We start from the raw sequence: 20,013 nt of genomic DNA, 5'->3' as shown, positions 1-20,013 counted from the left end.
AAATAGCCACAGAGCAATTTTCCTTTGCAAGCTGCTGCCACGTAGCATGCACTAATTCTTTCTTTCTCTGGCTAGTATAGAGCTGTCATTATTCACTAGGGAGCCTTGCTGAGGAGGCAGTGGCTCAGTGCCCTTCATTTCAGTTTATGCTTCACCACCAGACTAAGCAGCCCTGTAGTCTGACATGCGTTAATTACAACTGAACAAATGGTAGGGCCATTCCCAGTCTGCTTCTGGTGTAAAGAGCCAGGACTGGCTGGGAAACTGGCTGGACATGGCTTTTTCTGGAAAGGTGATAACTGGAATTTTTGAAGGAACTGGAAAAAAGTGTAACTCAGGGTGTATATGTATATGTGTATGTGTTTTTTTAACATAGAGATTCGGGTATATTTTTCTTGAGTGAAGATCTCTCACTTTCATGAAATTCTCAAATAGGTTTGCCACCTCCAAAATACTCACCAACAAACTTTTCAGGCTGGAAACTCATCAAGTAGCGGGTGGAAGTATCTCCAGACCATCTTCTAAGCATTCCAAGCAGGAAGATTTACTGACGCTGATGTGTAAACATGGGTCATAGTTTCCCGCTGCTTTTCTTTACCTGGAATGTTCTTTCTGGTCAGCTCTGTCTAGCTTATTATCTCCCCCCATTAAAACAAACAAACAAGCAAATCCATAAACCATTTCCCAATCCTCACAGGATGTTTTTAGTTTTTCGAGAACATTTTCTTCATAGCTCTCTGAAGACATTTATATTATGCCTCTTAGTAATTGTATGCGTATGTGTGCATATATATTATATCATTTCTTTATAGAATAATAAACTTGATGCGGGTAGCAGAAATGTCTTACTCATCGGGAAGTCACTGGTAGTTGCTGGTAGATACTGGATACTTAATTTAGTATCTGCCGTCTTGAATTTAACTGTTTGGGTGGATCCATAACTCAGCTGGTATGACCTGTAAATTATTGTCGGTTCCTGGCCTATAAAAAGTTGACTGACTGTGTAATGACGATGGGTTGAGTGTTAGTAGGCTCCTAGGGTTTCCTTGAAGAGACACTGGGAAAGAGAGTACACACTTCTGTGCCTAACCCTTTGCAGTTTCCAGCTGTAAAGGCAAGGTATAGTTAGGGAAATGATTTTCTTTCACTCTGGTAGAACCCTCTTGCCCTATAAGTTTGTGAGAGCCCTCATTTTGCTTCCTCATACTCAAGGCAATCTAAATCATAAACTCAGTCTTGGTCTGGCTTTCTTCCCCCACTACCTTTTGGAGTTTAATAGATTAATTGAATAAACAAATGAAAATGAGTTATCAGCATATACTCTCCCCTTGCCTCTGTTATCCAAATGACATATGGTCTCTATCCCTGGGAGGCCCCATTGCTTTTGATTTGAAGTTGTTTCTACTCACCATGTTGGCCCAGTCTTTATTATGACTCAGTCCCTATTTTGTTATTTCCTGTGATGTAACAGAATAATCATAGACTTTGAAATTTGACAAACCTGATTTTGAATTTCAGTGTCATTGCTTACTAGCCTTATGAACTTGGTTGCTAAAATTTTCATTTTATTACTTGGAAAACAAACTTTTAAAATAATACCTATTTTTCAAACTGATTAAAAAGATTACATGAAATCATAATGTAAATGGCATAAAATAAGCACTCAAAGAGTGGTAACTATTATTATACATATTCTGCCCTATAAAAGATTCCTCATTCAATATTTATGCCTAACCCAAACTTTTATCTTAGGGTATATCTTGTCATGTAAAACATCTTACTTAATATTATGTATTCTGTAAGACTTCCTAGTTGTATCCTGTATCCTTTTTGCTGTGTTCAAAGTGCCAAAATCATGAGATTTATTGGTACCCGAATTGCTAACCAATCTCAGTTTCTTTTTTTTTTTTTTTGAGACAGTCTCACTCTGTTGCCCAGGATGGAGTGCAATGGCACAATCTTGTCTCACTGCAACCTCTGCCTCCTGGGCTCAAGTGATCCCTCCCACCTCAGCCTCTGAAGTAGTTGAGACTACAGGCATGCTCCACCATTCCTGGCTAATTTTTGTATTTTTAGTAGAGATGGGATTTCACTATGTTAGACAGGCTGGTCTCAAACTCCTGACCTCCAGTGATTCGCCCACCTCAGCCTCCCAAAGTGCTGGGATTATAGGCCTGAGCCACTGGGCCTGGCCCTCAGTCTTCTTAACACAGTGTTTCTGCAGCCATTACCAATCAGTTAGCACATGCATTGCTGACTTCTAAATTTCTACATTAATTAGACCTTACCACTTGTGTTAGTCCATTCTTGCATTGCTATAAAGAGCTACCTGAGGCCTAATTGATTCAAAATTCTGCAGACTGTACAGGAAGCATGGCTGGGAGGTCACGGGAAACTTACAATCATGATGGAAGGCCAAGGGGAAGCAGGCACGTTTTACTTGGCTGGAGAAGGAAGAAGAGAGAGTGAAGGGGGTGGTGCTACACACTTTTAAACAACCAGATCTCCTGAGAACTCACTATTGCAAGAACTGCAAGGGGAAAATCCACCCCCCATAATCCCATCACCTCTCACCAGGCCCCTCCTCCAACACAGGGGATTACAATTCGATCTGAGATTTGGGCAGGGCAATAAATCCAAACTATATCATCACTTTAGACCTTACCACTTCCCTCAACTCCAGACATATATCCAGCCATGTACAAGGCTTGTCTTCTTTGATTCAACTGGCTTCTTGAACTTAATGCTTCTAGTACAGAAACCTTGATTTTCATTTTCAAAAACTCTCCCCTAGTCTTTCTCATCTCAGAAATGGGACCATAATTTTTTCAGATGTGCTGAGTTCCCAATCCTAGAAACAATCTTGGAATTATTCTGTTGTCTTCATATCTAATCAATTGGTCCTGTTATTTTCTTCTCTGACCACTTCTTGTCCCACAAACTGCTACTTCTCAAGTCCCTGAGACCATCACACCTTTCCTGGATTATCATAAACTCTTCACCACATTGCACCTTCAACCCATTCCAGTTCTCCTCATCCTATTTTTCATAAAGAAATTGTGATACTTTTAAATGTAAATCAGGTCACCCAACTTACCATCTCAAAACCTCCCAGTGGTTTCCCAGCCCATTATAAAAGATCTGAAATCCTCATCATGTCCCCTAAAGTGACACGTATTCTTGTGTCTGCCTAATTTCTAACAATATTTTTTCCCCTGTCCTCTACTACAGTTGTAAAATGCTTGTTCTTCTGCTTTTAAAACACTTCAAACTTATATCCTGCTCAGAACCCTGCCTCTACCCTCATCAGCCAGTACCCCTTCATTCCTTATTTTTTTTTTCATAGCATTTATTACCACATGGAATGTTTTTTGGTCAGGTTTTGTTTTCTCCTTCCTGTCAGTAGAATGTAAAGCCTACTGGAATTTATATGAGAGACAGTACATTGTCAATTTTATTGCTGTAACTAACATCTAGAGCGGAATCTGTTATATAATAGCTGTTTAACAAATACTTTTCAGTAGGTGAATGAATGACTGCATGAATGTATCCATCCATCGTCCTTATTTTAGAATTTATCAACACCATCACTGTTAACTATAATTCTGTTCTTATCCAACTACCTACTTATCCATCCACCCAAAGAAGATTGATTGGCACCAATTTTGTGCTCCACTGATAGCCTAATTAGAGAAACAAAATCTACCACCAAGTCCCAGGCAGGAGCATATTTTCACTTGGTATAAACTGATGTTTCCATATCTCTATGGGATCTTTTTGTCCCTTAGTCACTTCTCTCCATGACCGCCAACTAATAGGGTCTCTCTTAATTATTGCAATGCCTACTGGGTTTAACTCTGTATAATCATCAGGTTGCTTCTGGCTTTGGGGGATGCTGATTTAAGAATGGGATACCAAGACCTCTTTCCTCTGCAATCACTTGGAATTTAAGGATTATTTCTTGCCAAAAAAAAAAAAATTGTTCAACCAAAAAGTCAAGGGACATCATTTAGTGATAAGACCAAAGTGCCTGGTCCTGGTTGGTAAATCAAATGGGTTGGCATGAGGTCGAGATGGGCATGGCATAGTAATGTTAACCTGTAGACTGAGCAATGTTGTGCATAAAGGAGCCAGTTTTCATGTTTCTAGACCATGATATTTACCGTCTAAATTTCCTGGGCCTCCTTTTTTTTTTGACTACATATTGTCCCCCTTTTCATCAATGATAATGTTAAAAGGCCTCTCTGGCACAGGTTTGCAATTTCTATGCTTTCTTGATATTGAAAGCATCATAGAGTTAAAATGAGGCTGCAGCTGTTGCTTGTTAGTACCATAACTTTGCCTTATGTTCTAAGGTTTGTGAAATAGAGAATAAATCCCTTGGAGCTGGAGATTTTCAAACTTTTGGCTTTCAGTGTAAACATAAGGTATTCTACTTTTGAAAGAACTATGAATATACTAAGCATTTTGACCAAATCATCTTTGATCTCAGGAAGCCGGCATAGTGCTTAGCACAAAGTCAATGGGTAATTGATGTATGATGAGTGAGATCTTTCTAACTTTTTCAATAACTGCTCAGTTCTGGAATGGGTTTAAAATTAACCTGCTTTCCGCTTGCTGCACTGAGTCAATCCTTTATAATTCAAAAAAAAAAAAAAAAAAAAAAAAAAACAAAGACTCCAAAATATCTTTTGTATGCAACTTTTTTTTGCCTTTACATCCCAGACATAGAATGATAAGACAGAAGATTCCTGGGCAGAAAAGCAGGAGACCTTGTTTCTGCTTCAGTATGGGCTGATAACGGAGTGTGTGAACTTGTGTAAGTTGTTTTACCTCTCTGGACTATTGTTTCTTTATTTGTAAAATGAAGGGCTCAAATTAGATCTCCTAAGAGCTCTTCCATGTTTCACATTCTGTGAGCTTCTTGCTTAGACACTATCAACCTTATGTCTAAGCATGCTAAGGTAGTGTGTGTTATGGGGAGTTCATTGCATTTCAGGTGTTTTCCCCCATATTGAATTAAATCCCTCATTTGTCTCTGCTTTGTACCTCCTGCAACTTTATTTTGGGTTGTGAAGTTGGCTGCCAGGTTTTATTTTTCTTTTTTTCTATTCTTCTTGAACTAAGTAGTAAAAGAGTTACTATGACAACGGAGTAATTTTCCTGGATGGCCACATTCAATTTGCTTAAGTAGATATTAGGATTGCAACATGTTTCATTAGCTCCGAGACCCTTGGGATGTAACACTGAAGTGCTGTGCAGGCCAGAGCTCAGGTTAAGCCCATTGAAACCTGGGTCTATTGACTATATAGAGATGACATTTTCCTTACAGGGCTTGTGTCTTAGTTGCTTGGACTTGATAAGTATCAAAAGAAATTGCTGAAGGAAATTATAAGAAGATCTGCTACTTTAGCTAACAAAAAAAGAAATGGAATAAAAACTTTAAGCACAGTACTAGATACTATAAATCAGAAAGTAAATAGCCAAGATATTAAAAAATATGTTTTGCATCTGTTTGTTTATTTTCCTTCAATATGAAAGAGGAAAATAGAACTTTATTTAAATTAAAGATTAGATTCCCAAAGGCAGTATATTAAGCAGAAGGAAATTATATCTAGCTAATGTCCAGCAGTAAGAAAATGGAGTGAATTTGGTCATTTGAGTAAAATGCCAATTCTGATAAATAATCATGAGTAATAAGCATTAATATTTATAATAATAGTATCAGTGAACAATTTTGAATGCTATGTGTCAGACATTATGTTTATGATTACCACATGAAGTGTACGTTATTATTATTATTATTCCAGTTTTACAGGTAAGAGGTTTAGAGAGGTTGATGACCTGCCCAAAATCATGTTAAGTATGCAAACTGAGTAGCCAATTTGGGATTATCTCTCTCTCACATCTTATGCTTAGCCTTAATCTGTACTCACATACTCTAAACACATCATACTACTACCCAGATCATTGCAGATGATGCAGTTAAAAGCTGGAGAAGGTTTCAGGGTGCATAATCTCAGCCTTCCTCAAGTACTAAGCCTGTGTTAAGTGTGGGTCTGTCTGGACACTAATTCGGAAATGACAAGTTGGACAGGCTGGGGTCGGTGCATGTTACAACCCTGGGATGATTTTATAAGACACACTGGAGGGCTTCTGAAGGGAGGCTAGTGATGTATCATAGACTTCTGAAGGTTTTTTTTACAATTAAAGAGAACCCAGAAAGGCCACCTGTTGTTAATATATATTTTTTTTTTTTTACTTTTTTTTTTTAATTATTATTATACTTTAAGTTGTAGGGTACATGTGCATAACGTGCAGGTTTGTTACATATGTATACTTGTGCCATGTTGGTGTGCTGCACCCATCAACTCATCATTTACATCAGGTATAACTCCCAATGCAATCCCTCCCCCCTCCCCCCTCCCCATGATAGGCCCGTGTGTGATGTTCCCCTTCCTGAGTCCAAGTGATCTTATTGTTCAGTTCCCACCTATGAGTGAGAACATGTGGTGTTTGGTTTTCTGTTCTTGTGATAGTTTGCTAAGAATGATATTTTAAAAATACTGGGAAATAAACTATACACACATGCACATACTCATATACACACATTCTCTATTCAATGCAAAGATGGTGTAGCTGACCCTTGACCAACAGAGTGTTGGGGGTGCTGACCCCCAGCATAGTAGAAAACTCCATGTTTAAATTTTGACTCCCCAAAACTTAACTACTAATAGCCCGGTGTTGACCTGAAATCTTACTGATAACATAGTTTATTAACATGTATTTTGTATGTTACATGTATTACATGTACTGTATTTTTACAATAATGTAAGTTAGATAAAAGAATATGTTATTAAGAGAATCATAAGGAAGAGAAAATATGTTAACTATGTATTAAGTAGGAGTGGATCATCATAGGTCTTTGTTCTTGTCTTCATGTTGAGTAGGCTGAGGAGGAAGACAAAGAGGGGGAATTGGTCCTGCTTTCTCAGGGGTGGCAGAGGAAGAAGAAAATTTGCATGTAAGTGGACTTGCATAGTTCAAACTCATGTTTTCAAAGGTCAACTGTACTTAGACACTGAAATGATGATTACGATAACTCACTATGCATTTTCTTCCAGACTCAAACTGTAAGTTCTATACTCGCAGTAAACATTGCATGTCAGAGAGCAGAACAGAGCCCACTGTTCAGCTAGGGCTTGCATATGACTGGGACATCTCCTAATGTGCAGGCCATCCTCTAACTTCAGCTTATTTTTTAGGTGGGAGACACAGGGTGGGGCATAAGAAAATGAGACTGAGTCTGGTGGAGCTGTGGTTATGCCTTTGCTGTACCACTTACCAGCTGCAATGTCTTAGGAAACTGATTTAACTCCCTGATTATCAGTTCCCTCAGCAGCAAAATGGGGTTGATTTCTTACAAAGCAGCAAAGCCGGGACTCTGGTGAGTTGGTAGAATAGAGTAGTATGAAATCTACCTGCATGAGGATCTTAAAGAAACTCGAGGGAAGGTACATGATGCGTTGACCTTCGCTTAGTGTGGTAGACATTGTAATTATCTTCCCAGAGCCATTCCACCCTTCCCCCATTACACGGTTAGCATGCAGATTGGGTGGGCCTTAAGTAGCAAAAGCCAGTCAGCATTCATTCATCCCCTTTGGCACAGTAATTGTGTCAGGGATGGGCAGAAACCATACTAAGCCAATCAACAAATGCCATCCACCCAACCAAGTTAGTCAAGTCAGAACCTGGGATTATTTTATCCATGATTGGAGAAAGGATAGGACCCCTCTCTTACCTTGAATGATATGATATGTGTTTATAAGATCTGAGACTGCTGCAGCCACAAGGGAAGTCACTTGAAGATATAGATGTCATATATAGGAGGATAGAGAAAAGAGAATGACAAGGAAATGGAGCCAGAGTCCTGAACGAACTATTTCTAAATTCCATACTAGCTTTTTTCACACAAATAAGATAATTCCCTTTGTGGTTTAAATCAGTTGATATGAGTTTTGAATTGCTATTACTTGCAACTAAAAGCATGCTAAGAAATCTGTCCCCCGCACTAACAATCCTTTAGTTGTCAGAGGACAGGAATGCTTATGAGATCAGAATGTACCTGTCCCTTAAACTTGTTCCTTTTTGAAGTGTTGACCACCTTCTATATCCCAGCCCCGTCCACCTTGCCACCACCAAAATTTGGACACATGTTTGATGCCTAGGCTGAGATAGCTTTGTAACTAGAAGTTAAATGAGAATTTTACTACACTCTGAGGCACATTGGGTTCAAGCTGCATTGCTTTAAGAACATCTAATGGACATTAATGCAAAAGAAGGGGCTAGATCTTTTACTATGCCCATAGATATCCACACAGCTTTGGCCATAGAGGATAGCAATGCATTTGTGAAGAGCAAATAGTGGCTATTTTTCTTTACCAGGTTATCTGTGACATCTTACATCTAAATTTAAAGATATAATGATATCTATGTACATTAAGTATGGCTAGTACAGTTTTAACACAGGCCTATGGAATAAAATATATCATGTTTTACCACTTTTTAATTGACTGCCTAATAAGCTAGGAGAGAGGGTACAGGAAAGTAGCAAAGGAGGAAAAACATGAGAAAGAATAAATGATTCTAGGAGCCAGCATAGGTCAGGGAACTGGTAAGTAGGAGAACCAAATCATGTGGCTCTGCTTTAAGCTTATCTTGGTGGCTCTTTTAACTCTACATATTTAATCCTCAAGTTATAAACCTTGTACTAGCATCATGTATTAGTAAAGGCAAAGCTAACTTATTTAATAAATAAGCACCAAAATTCCAATGGCCTAATAAAATAGAATTTTCCTATTATATTCATGTAACAAGCCAAGACAGGCAATCCTGATCTGTGTTGTTGATTTTTCTCCATGAGGGATTCAAGAATTCAGCCTTCTATCTCATGGTCTGCTATCCTCTAAGGCAGGAGTTGGTAACTTACAGCCTATGGGCTACATATGGCCCTTCATCTCTTTTTTTGTAAATAAAAATTTTTAAAAACACAGTTCCAAATTCTTGTTTATGTATTGCCATGCCTACTTTGCACTATAAAGGCATTGTTGAGCAGTTATGACAGAGATCATATGGCAATAAAGCATAAAGAATTTATTACCCAGAAAAAGTTGGTTAACGCTTGCTATAGGGCCCATTTTTCATCTACATTGAACCAGCAGGAATTGAAGTGCATGAAGAAGTTACAACCACTTCTTTAAAGCCTTGGATCAGGCAAGACACATATTTCCTCTATTTCCATTTTGTTGATAAAAACACATAGCCACTATAGATGCAAGGAGTGCTGGAAAGTCTCTAAGTCAGTCTCTAGCTAAGCCTCTTCTCAGAAATATCTCAGCATCAGAAAGGGTGAGACATACATCTTGATAGACAACTATCTGTTTCTGTCACAAAACATCTAATCGTAAGCCCAAAAGGAACCACAGAAGTTATACTTAATTAGTTCATGTTCATCAAGTGTACCCTATGTTTTGAACATGTTGGGTTATTACAAAGAGAGGTGAATAAGACTCAATCCAATAAGTGAAACCACATATATAGATTTATTTCATGCTTGTTACAGAAAATTCAAATTCAAGATAGTCATCTAGAAGGATTGTGGAGTGAATGATGGGCTGGTTGGGGAAAGGAGTCTGGTTCTTGATTCAGTGCTGCCCTAGATATTAGCTATTGGCTATTACCAGGTGGGTGTTGGGGGGAATTGGAGAATGATTTTGTTCTGCTTATAAGACTTGGGGCAGAGACTGTCAGAATTGGAGATCAGTGGGCATGGAGATCCAGGTTACATGGGCGATGCCATGAAGCTCACCAAAGAACTGTGCTGGCAATGAAGGAAGATTGAAGTTGTCAGCAATAAAACTAGCCTCAGCTGGTGAGCTGAGGAGTCAAGATAAACTTGCCTATCAGGCCTTTGTAATTTAAATTCAGTGCTTTTCCCTCTACTCTATACTACTCTTTATTTCATTAAATTCAATTAAGTGCCTACCTTTTGTTTGGCAGTGGGGATACTGAGAAAATAAGATGCCCTCGAGGAACATATGATTTAGTGGAGGAGATAAACACAGAAATAGTTTAAATAAATATGGTAATTCTCCTGTGAATGTCATGCCCAGGTGCTTAATCCCATGTGAGGGACTGGTTTAGGGTGTTAAGAATAACTTCCTAGATGTGATGACACCTGAGTTATGCCTTGATAGCTAAGGATTAGGCAGAGAGAAGAGAAGGCACCAAGGGAGGGTTGCCCAGGGAGATAGAATGTCATCGGAATGCCCATAGACATCTAAAGCAGTGCAGTGATTTGGAGGAAATTAATGTTTCTGAAATTGTTGGATCATAAAGTTCAAGGGGCAAAATATTAGAACTTGAAGCTGGAACAATAAACAAGGGTCAGATGACAGAGATCCAGTTAGACCATGTTGAAGACCTCAGATTGTATCCTTTCAGTGATGGGAACATTGAAACACTTCATCTCTCTGTTGCCCTTTCTTTGCAAATGGGACAGACTCAGGGCATTCAGAATAGAATGTTCTGCTGAGTTGTTGTGAAAACCACAATGTAAGGAGAAGCATGAAAAATGCTGCATATGCCATGAAACAAAGAAGCCACGCTTGAAATCAGAATCTCCAACAAACCCCGGATCAATTGTGGCATCCTTAGCTTGGCCATTGAACAGCTAAGGAGAGGGAATCACTCCAAGGGTGTTTTTTTTTTTTTTTTTCCTTTCCTTGAGATTTTGAAAGGTAGGTTCTTTTTTATTTATTTATTTTTTAATCCATCTAGCTTTGGCTTCAATATGATATGTCCTAATTGTTATTTTCAAACATATTTCTTTCCATTGTTCTGGGCCCTGTTTTACCTATAAAGAACTAAGAGGCAATCCTTTCATTGTGAGAGGGGTGGACATCCACCCTGGAGCTCTGGATGACTCACTGCTTCACTTCTTACCTGTTTACCTTTAAAAATAACTGCTTTCTGTCCAGCCTTGCTGGATGCTGAAACGCATTTTGAGCTCTCTGAGAAGGGACTCCTTTCCCTTTGTAGCAACTTCTCTTGTTTATATCAATGCCTTATTTCTATATTTCAATCCTTGCCACTCTTTCCATTCTCAACTGTCATTGCCATTTGCTTTGGCAATAAATAAGGAATGAAAGGAGAAACAAAACAGCCCGCCACGGTTACTGACAATGATATGTGTGGGGAATTTTTCAGAAACCTCAGAGAGGAGACTCCAGTGGTTTCTCAGCCCACAAGTTTCAGCTGCACGGGGAACAATGGCCCTTCTGCCTACCTTCAAAGGACAAGATGAGGCATGGTCCTTGTTTTTCCTTTTTCTTCCAAGCTTCAAACTTGAGCAAACAATCTTTACTTAACCCACATGGAAAACTTGCAAACAGAAACACATTCCTCCTCTCCTATTAGTGCTGGGATGAAAAGCAAACTTCAAATTAGTTAATGTTCATGTCGTTAAGTGGTTCCCTATCGACTGGAAGGAAGTAGGTAGGGAGCTGACTTGGAGAGGGGCTACTGCTGGCAGGCCAATAGCAAATGAAAGCCAAAATCACTCTGATTGCAGGAGAAAGGTTTTTAAAAATAAAAGCGTAAAGAAATTTTCTAGGCAGTACAGGACCTCATCTCTGTTGGATGCTAGAGACCCCCCTCCACATGACACATCTGGGTCACTTTGAGAAAGACAGACTTGGGAAGGAATATCCTGGTTGTTATCATGGTCCATGAATATTTATGGAGCAGCCCTTAATAGGAGTGCCTGGCGCCACCACACAGTTTTATTGTTTGGCAGATTGAAAACCAGCTCCAAGCTCACTCCTGGGTCCTCTGAAAAGAATGTCTAGATTTCCACCAGTGAGGTGGCTGCATCATTCCTGTTGGAAGACATGACCCTCTTGTTCCATGGGCAGGAATGTCTATAAGCATAATTTGATAATTGAAACAGTTTGGGAACTGAACAGCCCTTACAGTGAGGGTCTTCAGAAAGTGTCAGCTGTTTGCCTAGGGGTTAGCCATGTCATCCTCATACCTGTGGTGAAGTAAGTATTTAAGGAAAATTCAGGGTAACACTATCCTGGTAGTTAAGAAAAACAAACAAAAAGGACATACCAATTATTTTGAACAATTTGAAAATTGAGTTAGAAGTCCTAATTTAGAGGCAACCTTTGGCTTAGTGCAATGTCAGAAGCCCCCCAGAAGGGCTCCTGTGAATCACTACACTCACTCTGAAATATCGCTATTAAGTCATGAATATTGGAAGGGTTTTAACTATGAGGCTATAGGGTGTCCATGGATGTACATCAGAGGGATATATAACTGAGTACATAAGCTTGCTAAAATTCTAGGAACATTTCATATATGTATCTGTGAATGTATGTGTATGCATATTTGTTTGTTTGCATATTTCTCAGGGAGGAGAGTCACTGCTTTTATCAGATCTTAAAGGATTTTTCTAAGTCTTAAATACTGAAAACCACTGTTGAATTTTAGAGTAGAGATGGACATCAGAAATATTTGACCCAGTCCTTTTTCAAATTGCTCTGCTGTGCTGAAACTTTTGTGTAGATGAAATTCACCTGAGATGCTTGTTTAAATGCACATTCCCGAGCCCTACCTCTAGACAGGCTGATTTAGCAGATTTTGGAGTGGGATCCAGAGTTCTGCTTCTTAAAGAAGAATCTCAAGAGGCTGGGAGCCGTGGCTGACACCTGTAATTCCAGCACTTTGGGAGGCCGAGGTGGGCAGATCAGCAGGTCAGGAGATTGAGACCATCCTGGCTAACATGGTGAAACCCCGTCTCTACTAAAAATACAAAAAATTAGCCAGGCATGGTGGCGGGTGCCTGTAGTCCCAGCTACTCGGGAGGCTGAGGCCGGAGAATGGCGTGAACCTGGGAGGTGGAGTTTGCAGTGAGCTGAGATCATACCACTGTACTCCAGCCTGGGCAACAGAGCAAGACTCCGTCTCAAAAAAAAAAAAAAAAAAAAAGAAAGAAAGAAAGAAGAACCTCAGAGATCATGAGCCACATGCATGAATCAAAGGTCTTACTGTGAAAGGAGAGTAAACTTAAGACATATGGGGAAGTGTGATGGTCAAGTGCACAGGGTTTGTAGAAATCATCTTCAAACTAGAGCAGCTCTACTTTTTTTCTGCTTCACATATTGAGCTCCCATGTAATATTCTATTTTGCAGAAAGGCTAAATAAACAGCATGGACATCACTAACAAAATTCAACTACCTTATTATAGAAGAGGAATCTAAGGCCAAAGAAGTAAAGTGACACTGTCAAGGTCACATTAGCTTTTAGTGGTAGGGGAGGAGCAAGAACCCAAGCCCCCTGATTGTTTGTCCAGGTGTTTTCCAACATGGCTGATTCTCCTTAAAACTACACACTGTAGTTAAAGCACCAGTTTTTAGCATATCATTGGGGAAGGAAGATAGGAAGTATTTAAACTTTTTTACTCAGTCACATAAAGAAGTCTTCCTGGCCCAATGCTGTAGGTCATGCCTGTAATCCTAGCACTTTGGGAAGCTGAGGTGGGTGGATTGCTTGAGCCCAGGAATTAATGACCAGCCTGGGCAACATGGTGAGACCTCATCTCCACAAATAAGAAAAGTGAGCCTGGAGTAGTGGTGCATACCTGTATTCCCAGCTACTCAGGAGGCTGAGGTGGGAGGATCACCTGAGCCTGGGGAGGTCGAGGCTGCAGTGAGCCATGATCAGGCCACTGCACTCCAGCCTCGGCAACAGAGTGAGACTTCATCTTAAAAAAAAAAAAGAAGAAGAAAAAAAAGAAAGAGTCAGAGGGCTAGGAATGTTTAAACTAGAAGGGAACTGGGTAATCAAGAAGACCTGGGCGAGGCTGCCCTGGGAGCCTGATAGAAACAACAAAGGCGTCTGGAGCCCATGCAATGAAAACAGCTTCATCAGTTTGTCTGGTGCCAGCCTTGCCACCCAAGAGATATTACCTTCAAGAAGGTCCCAAGAAAATAACTTATGGTTAGGCCACCCTGGGAGTTCTTTTATTCATCTATAAATATGAGTCTTTTCTTTGGTTTCAGGATTATCTGGTAATTAATGGCTTCAAGGTGATTCTTCAGATTTGACTAGAATTTCTAGCATGCTATAAAATTTCAGGTTAGTTTAATAGCGGGCAGGAAAATACACCATTCTTCACAGAGTTTAGAACTGTATTCATTTAGGAAGATGAATTTCAAAAGTTTTCAAAGCCCAGTTAAAGTAAATTTGGGTGGTGATATCAATTAACTAGGCTAACAGGAGTTGTAAAACCAGTCTGAAAATGTTTTCCAACCTCTTTCAAGATTTCTGATGCTGCTGGGTTCTGACTTATGAAAACAGTTTATTTTCTTTGTTCTCTATTTCCATTTTGGGTCGTGGCCAGTTTTAAGAACTAAGAATTTCAAGGCTGGTTTACAAAACTATCAAACTTCGGGGTTTGTTTTTTTTTTTTTTTTTTTTTAACTTCAGGAACTGTTAACATGGAATATGCAGTGATGCATGTTCCAGGATGCAAATAATCAACTCCTTTAAAAAATCCAGTATTGTACTTTATACAGTTTTGTATAATGACTTTTGACATTCAGAATTACAACCTGAGGTCCTGTGTCATCAATGGAGGATTCCATTCTAATCAGCCCCTATTTAGTGCCAAGTATATCTTACTGGGTTTTATTGTGTCATAGAGCTCCAGGCATGGACAAGTCCAGCCAGTTCTGACATGTTAGAGCTTATTCAAAGGCCCGAAGGGATGGGCCCTCTAGTGCATTATTTCTATGAATAAACAAGGTAATTGGGAAAAGAAAAGCCAAAAGAGCACTATACCAGCTGCAAAAGGATTTCTCCCTGATGGAAGAGTTGAGTGTGTAAGTTTGAGAGGTAGATGAGGCTATTAGAGAAGACAGACTGTTGGCTTTATCTTGAAGAAATCATATGAAGTTATTCCTTCTGGGGCAGTGCCAGACATTTAGGAAGGTAGGGCCATGTGCTGGATATTTGATGTTTGTGGCCTCACCAGATTCACTTTCTATTTTTCCCCTCCCTGCTATAAACTCCAGAGCTGACCTTGGGCTCCCTCATTTTCTGCTTCTGGTTGGGTTTGCTTAAGGCATTGCTAGAAGACTGGTAGGAGAAAGCAGAGTAGGGTCAGTGTATTACTATCCTGGTTCCTTCCATGTCCTACTCTGGGAGTTTCTCTCAAGTATAGGCCATAGCTCTTCGGTATCCTTATTTGCCCCACTCTTGCTGTCTCTCCAGGTTCTCCACTGACTCCCTTTCTTGCCTCTTCAGACCTGGAGGTGATCATCTGTTACTCACCTTGGGGGTAATGCACTGTTCTTGTAGTTTCCTTATATACTGTCCACAACTCTAGCAAGAATCCTTTTACTAAACTTGCCTTAATTTTTCCAATTTGAGTGTGCCGTCTGTTTTCTGTTGGGACCTTGACTAATACAGGTGTGTAGTAATGAGGCAGTGAAATGAATGCTGTATCATTAAAAATTTGGTCAGAAACTGAGCACACACAATAGGAAAGCTCTGTGCCTTAATATGAACAGGAGAATCTGGGGGATATTAGGCCCTGGGCCCAGCCCTCCCAATGACCTGTTAGAAGTGATTAGAGCACTGTGACAATCTGTCTAACTGTGGTCTTTTTAGATAGACTGGTTTGCTCAAATAAGGGCTCCCTAGATAGAAATATCAGGACAATAATGCTCTATTTCTGGATCTCTTTTAGACCATCCTCTATTTGCCTATTTTACTCGGTTTCTAATTGTTCATTCCTCAGCCTCCTTCACCTCTTCTTCTGACATGCCATTACAGTGCAGTATTTATTCTTAACTTACCTTTGATTAAAGTCAGTTTAGAGTGTTGTTTTGACTTTGACCTTGGGACCTCTTTAGGACACAATAATCACTATTCATAGTTAATGTGTGTTGTATTCTTGCTATGGCCAGGCATTTTAGTAGATGTTTTATATTCATAATTTTATTTCATCCATACTACAACATCATGATGTAGGTATTATTATTTTCCCCACATTACAGCTGAGGAAGCTTGCATGATTAATAAGTGGTAGAGCTAGAACTTAAACTCAGGCCATCCTATGTGGGCAAACTGTGCTTTACTATTTGGCTCTTCACAGCATTGCTATAGGAAAATAAACCCACACCCTATGTGTGTGACTGGCTGAGTTTGTCCCTGGGAGGACACAGTGAAAGACTTCTCTGCAGCCACAATATATAGAATGTCATTAATAACATGGGAAAGTGGATAAAGGTGATGATTTGAGGATTGTACCAGGACTTCCCTTGCTTTGTGCTAGATGACAGGAATGGTTTGGGATGAAGTCCTGCATATAAGTATTAAAATTTATTCATTTATTTCATTCAATACACAATTTTAAAATCTACTATGGGCTAGATGCTAGGGATGCAGAAAAAGATATAATACAGTATTTGCCTTTGTAAGGCTTAAAACCAAGTGAAATAAATAAGTATGGTAATATGTAAATGTAATTTAATTCCTACAGATTTAAAGACTTCTTTTGATCTTGGTCATGAATGCAACTCTGTGAAGACTGTTTGAAAATAGGTATTCATGCCAACTATAAGGTCAATACTTCTATTTAGAGTGAAGTCTAAAATTGATAATGTATATAAGCAGTGTATTAGGATACTCCAGAAAAACTGAACCAATAGGATGTATGTATACAGTACATAGAAAGATTTATTTGAAGGAATTGGTTGACATAATTATGGAGACTGGCAAGTGCAAAATCTGCAAAATGGCCTAGCAGGCTGGAGACCCGAAGAAGAGCTGATTCTACAGTTCAAGTCCAAAGGTTGTCTCCTGCAGCATTTCCTCTTGCTGGGGGGAGGTTAGTCTTTTGTTCTATCCAGGCCTTCAGCTGATTAGAGGAAGCACACCAGCATCATAGAGGGTAACTTACATTATTCGAAGTCCACCGATTTAAATATTAGTCTCATCCAAAAACACCCTCACAGAAAAATCCCAGAATAATGTATCTGGGTGCCACATATCTGGACACTATGGCCCAATCAAGTTGACACATAAAATTCACCATCACAAGAAGCAGAAGGAGCCTCAGGAACCAACACAGTTAGGAAAAGCTGGGCTCTGGAGACTACATGACCATCTCACTTCTTCACCATGGGTTACAAGGACAGAACCAGTTGCCACTACTTGAATTAAGCAGAGTAAACATGAAACCATGAGGTCAGGAGGAAAGCTAGATATGTCTCTGGCAAAGGATAACTTGCTAGGCTAGGTCTATGTCAAGGACCAAATCATCATTTGTTTATTCATCCACTTTTACATTATTTTATTTATTTATTTAATACATTTTTATTGAAAAAGTACTAAATGCCAAGAACTTTGCAAGGTTCAGAAAACTAGCAACTTTGCTAAGGATACAACATTAAATACAATGGATGCGGTTCTTGCCTTTATGGAGTATACTGATTTAGAGGCAAGATGGACAATAGACCAATAGTTGTTTAAATAATTACTTTATTATAATTCTAATAAGTGACGTTTAAAAAAGGGTATGGTACAATGAGAGGATATAACTAGTTAAAATAGCAGGCACTGAGAGCTATCATCAAACCTATTCCCTTGTGCTCTTGGGCACGTAAGTAATCTGTATTTTCCATCCCAAATGCAGACACATTTTTAGTTGGATACGACAATATAATTGAATTATAATCAATAAAATGTGAGCAAAAATAATATATGCCATTACACAGTCTAGCCTATAAAATTCTCCCTTATACAATATTCTGTGTTCTTTTTGCTTTGACTTGAAACATATGAACATGATGACCTTTGAACCTATGTGTTAAAAATGGCAGAACCACATATTGGAAGCAGATTGGCTCTCTGAAACACCACACAGAAGTCACCTACCAAACACTGGCATTGGACTATTACATGTGTAAAATAACTTTATATTGGCTTTAGCCACAGTGATGCTGATATTTGCTCATTATGAAGCTAGAATTGCAATAATTAATATAGAAACTAATTCTGAAGTTACGATGCAACATAAACTTGAAATGAGGTACTATCTACATATAACAAACATTTCAAATAGGTGACATTGACCTATCGGTAATAAGTTAGGCAGCCATAAAACTCTTAAAAGTTGGATAAATGAAGGCCCATTCTATTAATTTGACCAAATATTTGGTAAAGTTATTGGCTATGATAACTTGAAGGCAGAAAATGGACCTATTCAGCCTGTGGTTTCAGTTATTAATTGATGGGTGATTTTGTATACCAGGACACATGTGACAATGTCTGGAGATATTTTTGTTTGTCATGGCTAAGGTGGGGTGGTGCTATAAGCACAGAGTGGGTAGAGGCCAAGGATGCTGACAAATATCCCACAATGCACAGGATAGATGCCTAAAATGCTTAATTATCTGATCTAACATGTCAATAGTGTTGGGGTTGATAAATTATATTCTGGGGGATACAATTGGAAAAACTCAGAATAATCATAAACCGGTTTTCATTTCCACCTTTTACCAAGATGTTACTGGGAAAATAAAGCTAAATCCAGAAATAATTGGATAGTTGCCAGACAATAAGAGAATACTGAAAATGTTTGATTCTTTTAACAGTCCCACTTCAACCGTGAACCATAATAGATAAAATCTAAAGAGGTTTTGAGTAACAGTGACTCATTTAGACAGAGCTCTGGAAGTACAGATTAAAGGTATGTGGCCTTCCTACCCAAGTCTATGATTTCACTGGTCTCAAGATATCATCTATTAATGTGAAAGAGATTGCCTTGGAAGATGGAAAGCAAATACCTAAATTGGGCTTGCGAATTTTATCTAGGAAATAACCTTGGACATACTCACTAGAACATGGAACTGATTAGTAACTAGATTAAAAGCCTACCAAGGAGCCCAACAGGTATTTGAGGGAAAGGTATTGTCAAAGACATTTTCTTCGTTAGAGCATTAGTATTGCCTTAATGAGTAGTTACTTAGTGTGAAGGTTTTAAGAAAGTGTCTTTGTGGAAATTGCATTTAAGCTGAGTCCTTAAAAATGGAATAATCACCATGGTAAAGAAGTAAAACATTGTGTAGTTCTTGAAGTTAGGAACTGAATGAGAGCAAATATATTTGAGATACAGTAAATTGAAGGGAGCCTAATGAGAGATAAGGACATTAAGTAAGGACAAGAACATACAGGTCTTAAAGGTTACAGAGAGAATTTGGGTAGCTTGTGTCTTTCTAGAAATTTGTTCGTTTCATCCAGGTAACCTAATTTGTTGACATACAATTGCTCATAGCATTTCTTTATGATTATTTTAATTTTTCTTTTAGCAGTTTGAATATGTCATCCCACTGCTTTTGGCCTTCATAGCTTCTGATGAGGAATCAGCTGTTAGCATTATCGAGAGTCCCTGTTACATGAGTCGCTTTTCTTTTGCTCTTCTCAAGATTCTCTCTTTGCCTTTGACCCAGGTCTAGAAAAAAGAAGAATTACATGAAGATACGTGGAGACAACAACCTTTTGTAGCCAAGGGGAGAGGTTCAGAAGAAACAAAGCCTGCTGATATCTTGATCTTGGGGTCTAACATCCAGAACAGTGATAAAATAAATGTTATTTAAGCCACTCAGTCTGTGGTATTGGTGACAACAGTCCAAGCAGACTAATGCAAGCCCTGACACAGACTTTATGCAACTTAATTCTCTTTTCTCACTCATGATTTTCTCCTCTGTAATAAACTCTAATTATCAGTGATGAAAATTAAATGTGTGAATGTTTACATCATTGTTTAAAGATGAGCAAAGAAAACCAACACCCTTGTTTTTGTTTAACGGATATACTTATTTTTGAATGGAAATGTTTAAGCAGATGCAGATTTTTTTTTTAACAAAATAAAATACTAT

General features: G+C 38.8%; 1 protein-coding gene across 2 annotated transcripts in view; it reads left to right on the top strand.

Moving 5' to 3' along the window:
• The window catches only part of METTL15 (methyltransferase like 15), a 442,005-nt gene extending 422,292 nt beyond the window's left edge, over positions 1-19,713 (top strand). The window contains exon 8 of one of the 2 annotated variants that reach the window (XM_077960438.1): positions 19,585-19,713. Coding sequence is in view for 1 of the 2 variants with exons in the window: in XM_077960436.1 (XP_077816562.1) it covers positions 19,585-19,610 (26 nt within the window). In the remaining variant the exon portion in view is untranslated. The remainder of the gene's footprint in view (positions 1-19,584) is intronic. The other variant, XM_077960436.1, reaches the window with a different exon arrangement.
• Positions 19,714-20,013: the final 300 nt, after the last annotated feature.

Source organism: Macaca mulatta, chromosome 14, assembly GCF_049350105.2.
Source record: "Macaca mulatta isolate MMU2019108-1 chromosome 14, T2T-MMU8v2.0, whole genome shotgun sequence".
In the NCBI taxonomy this organism is placed as follows: Eukaryota; Metazoa; Chordata; class Mammalia; order Primates; family Cercopithecidae; genus Macaca; species Macaca mulatta.
This window is presented reverse-complemented; position numbering and strand designations above follow the sequence as displayed.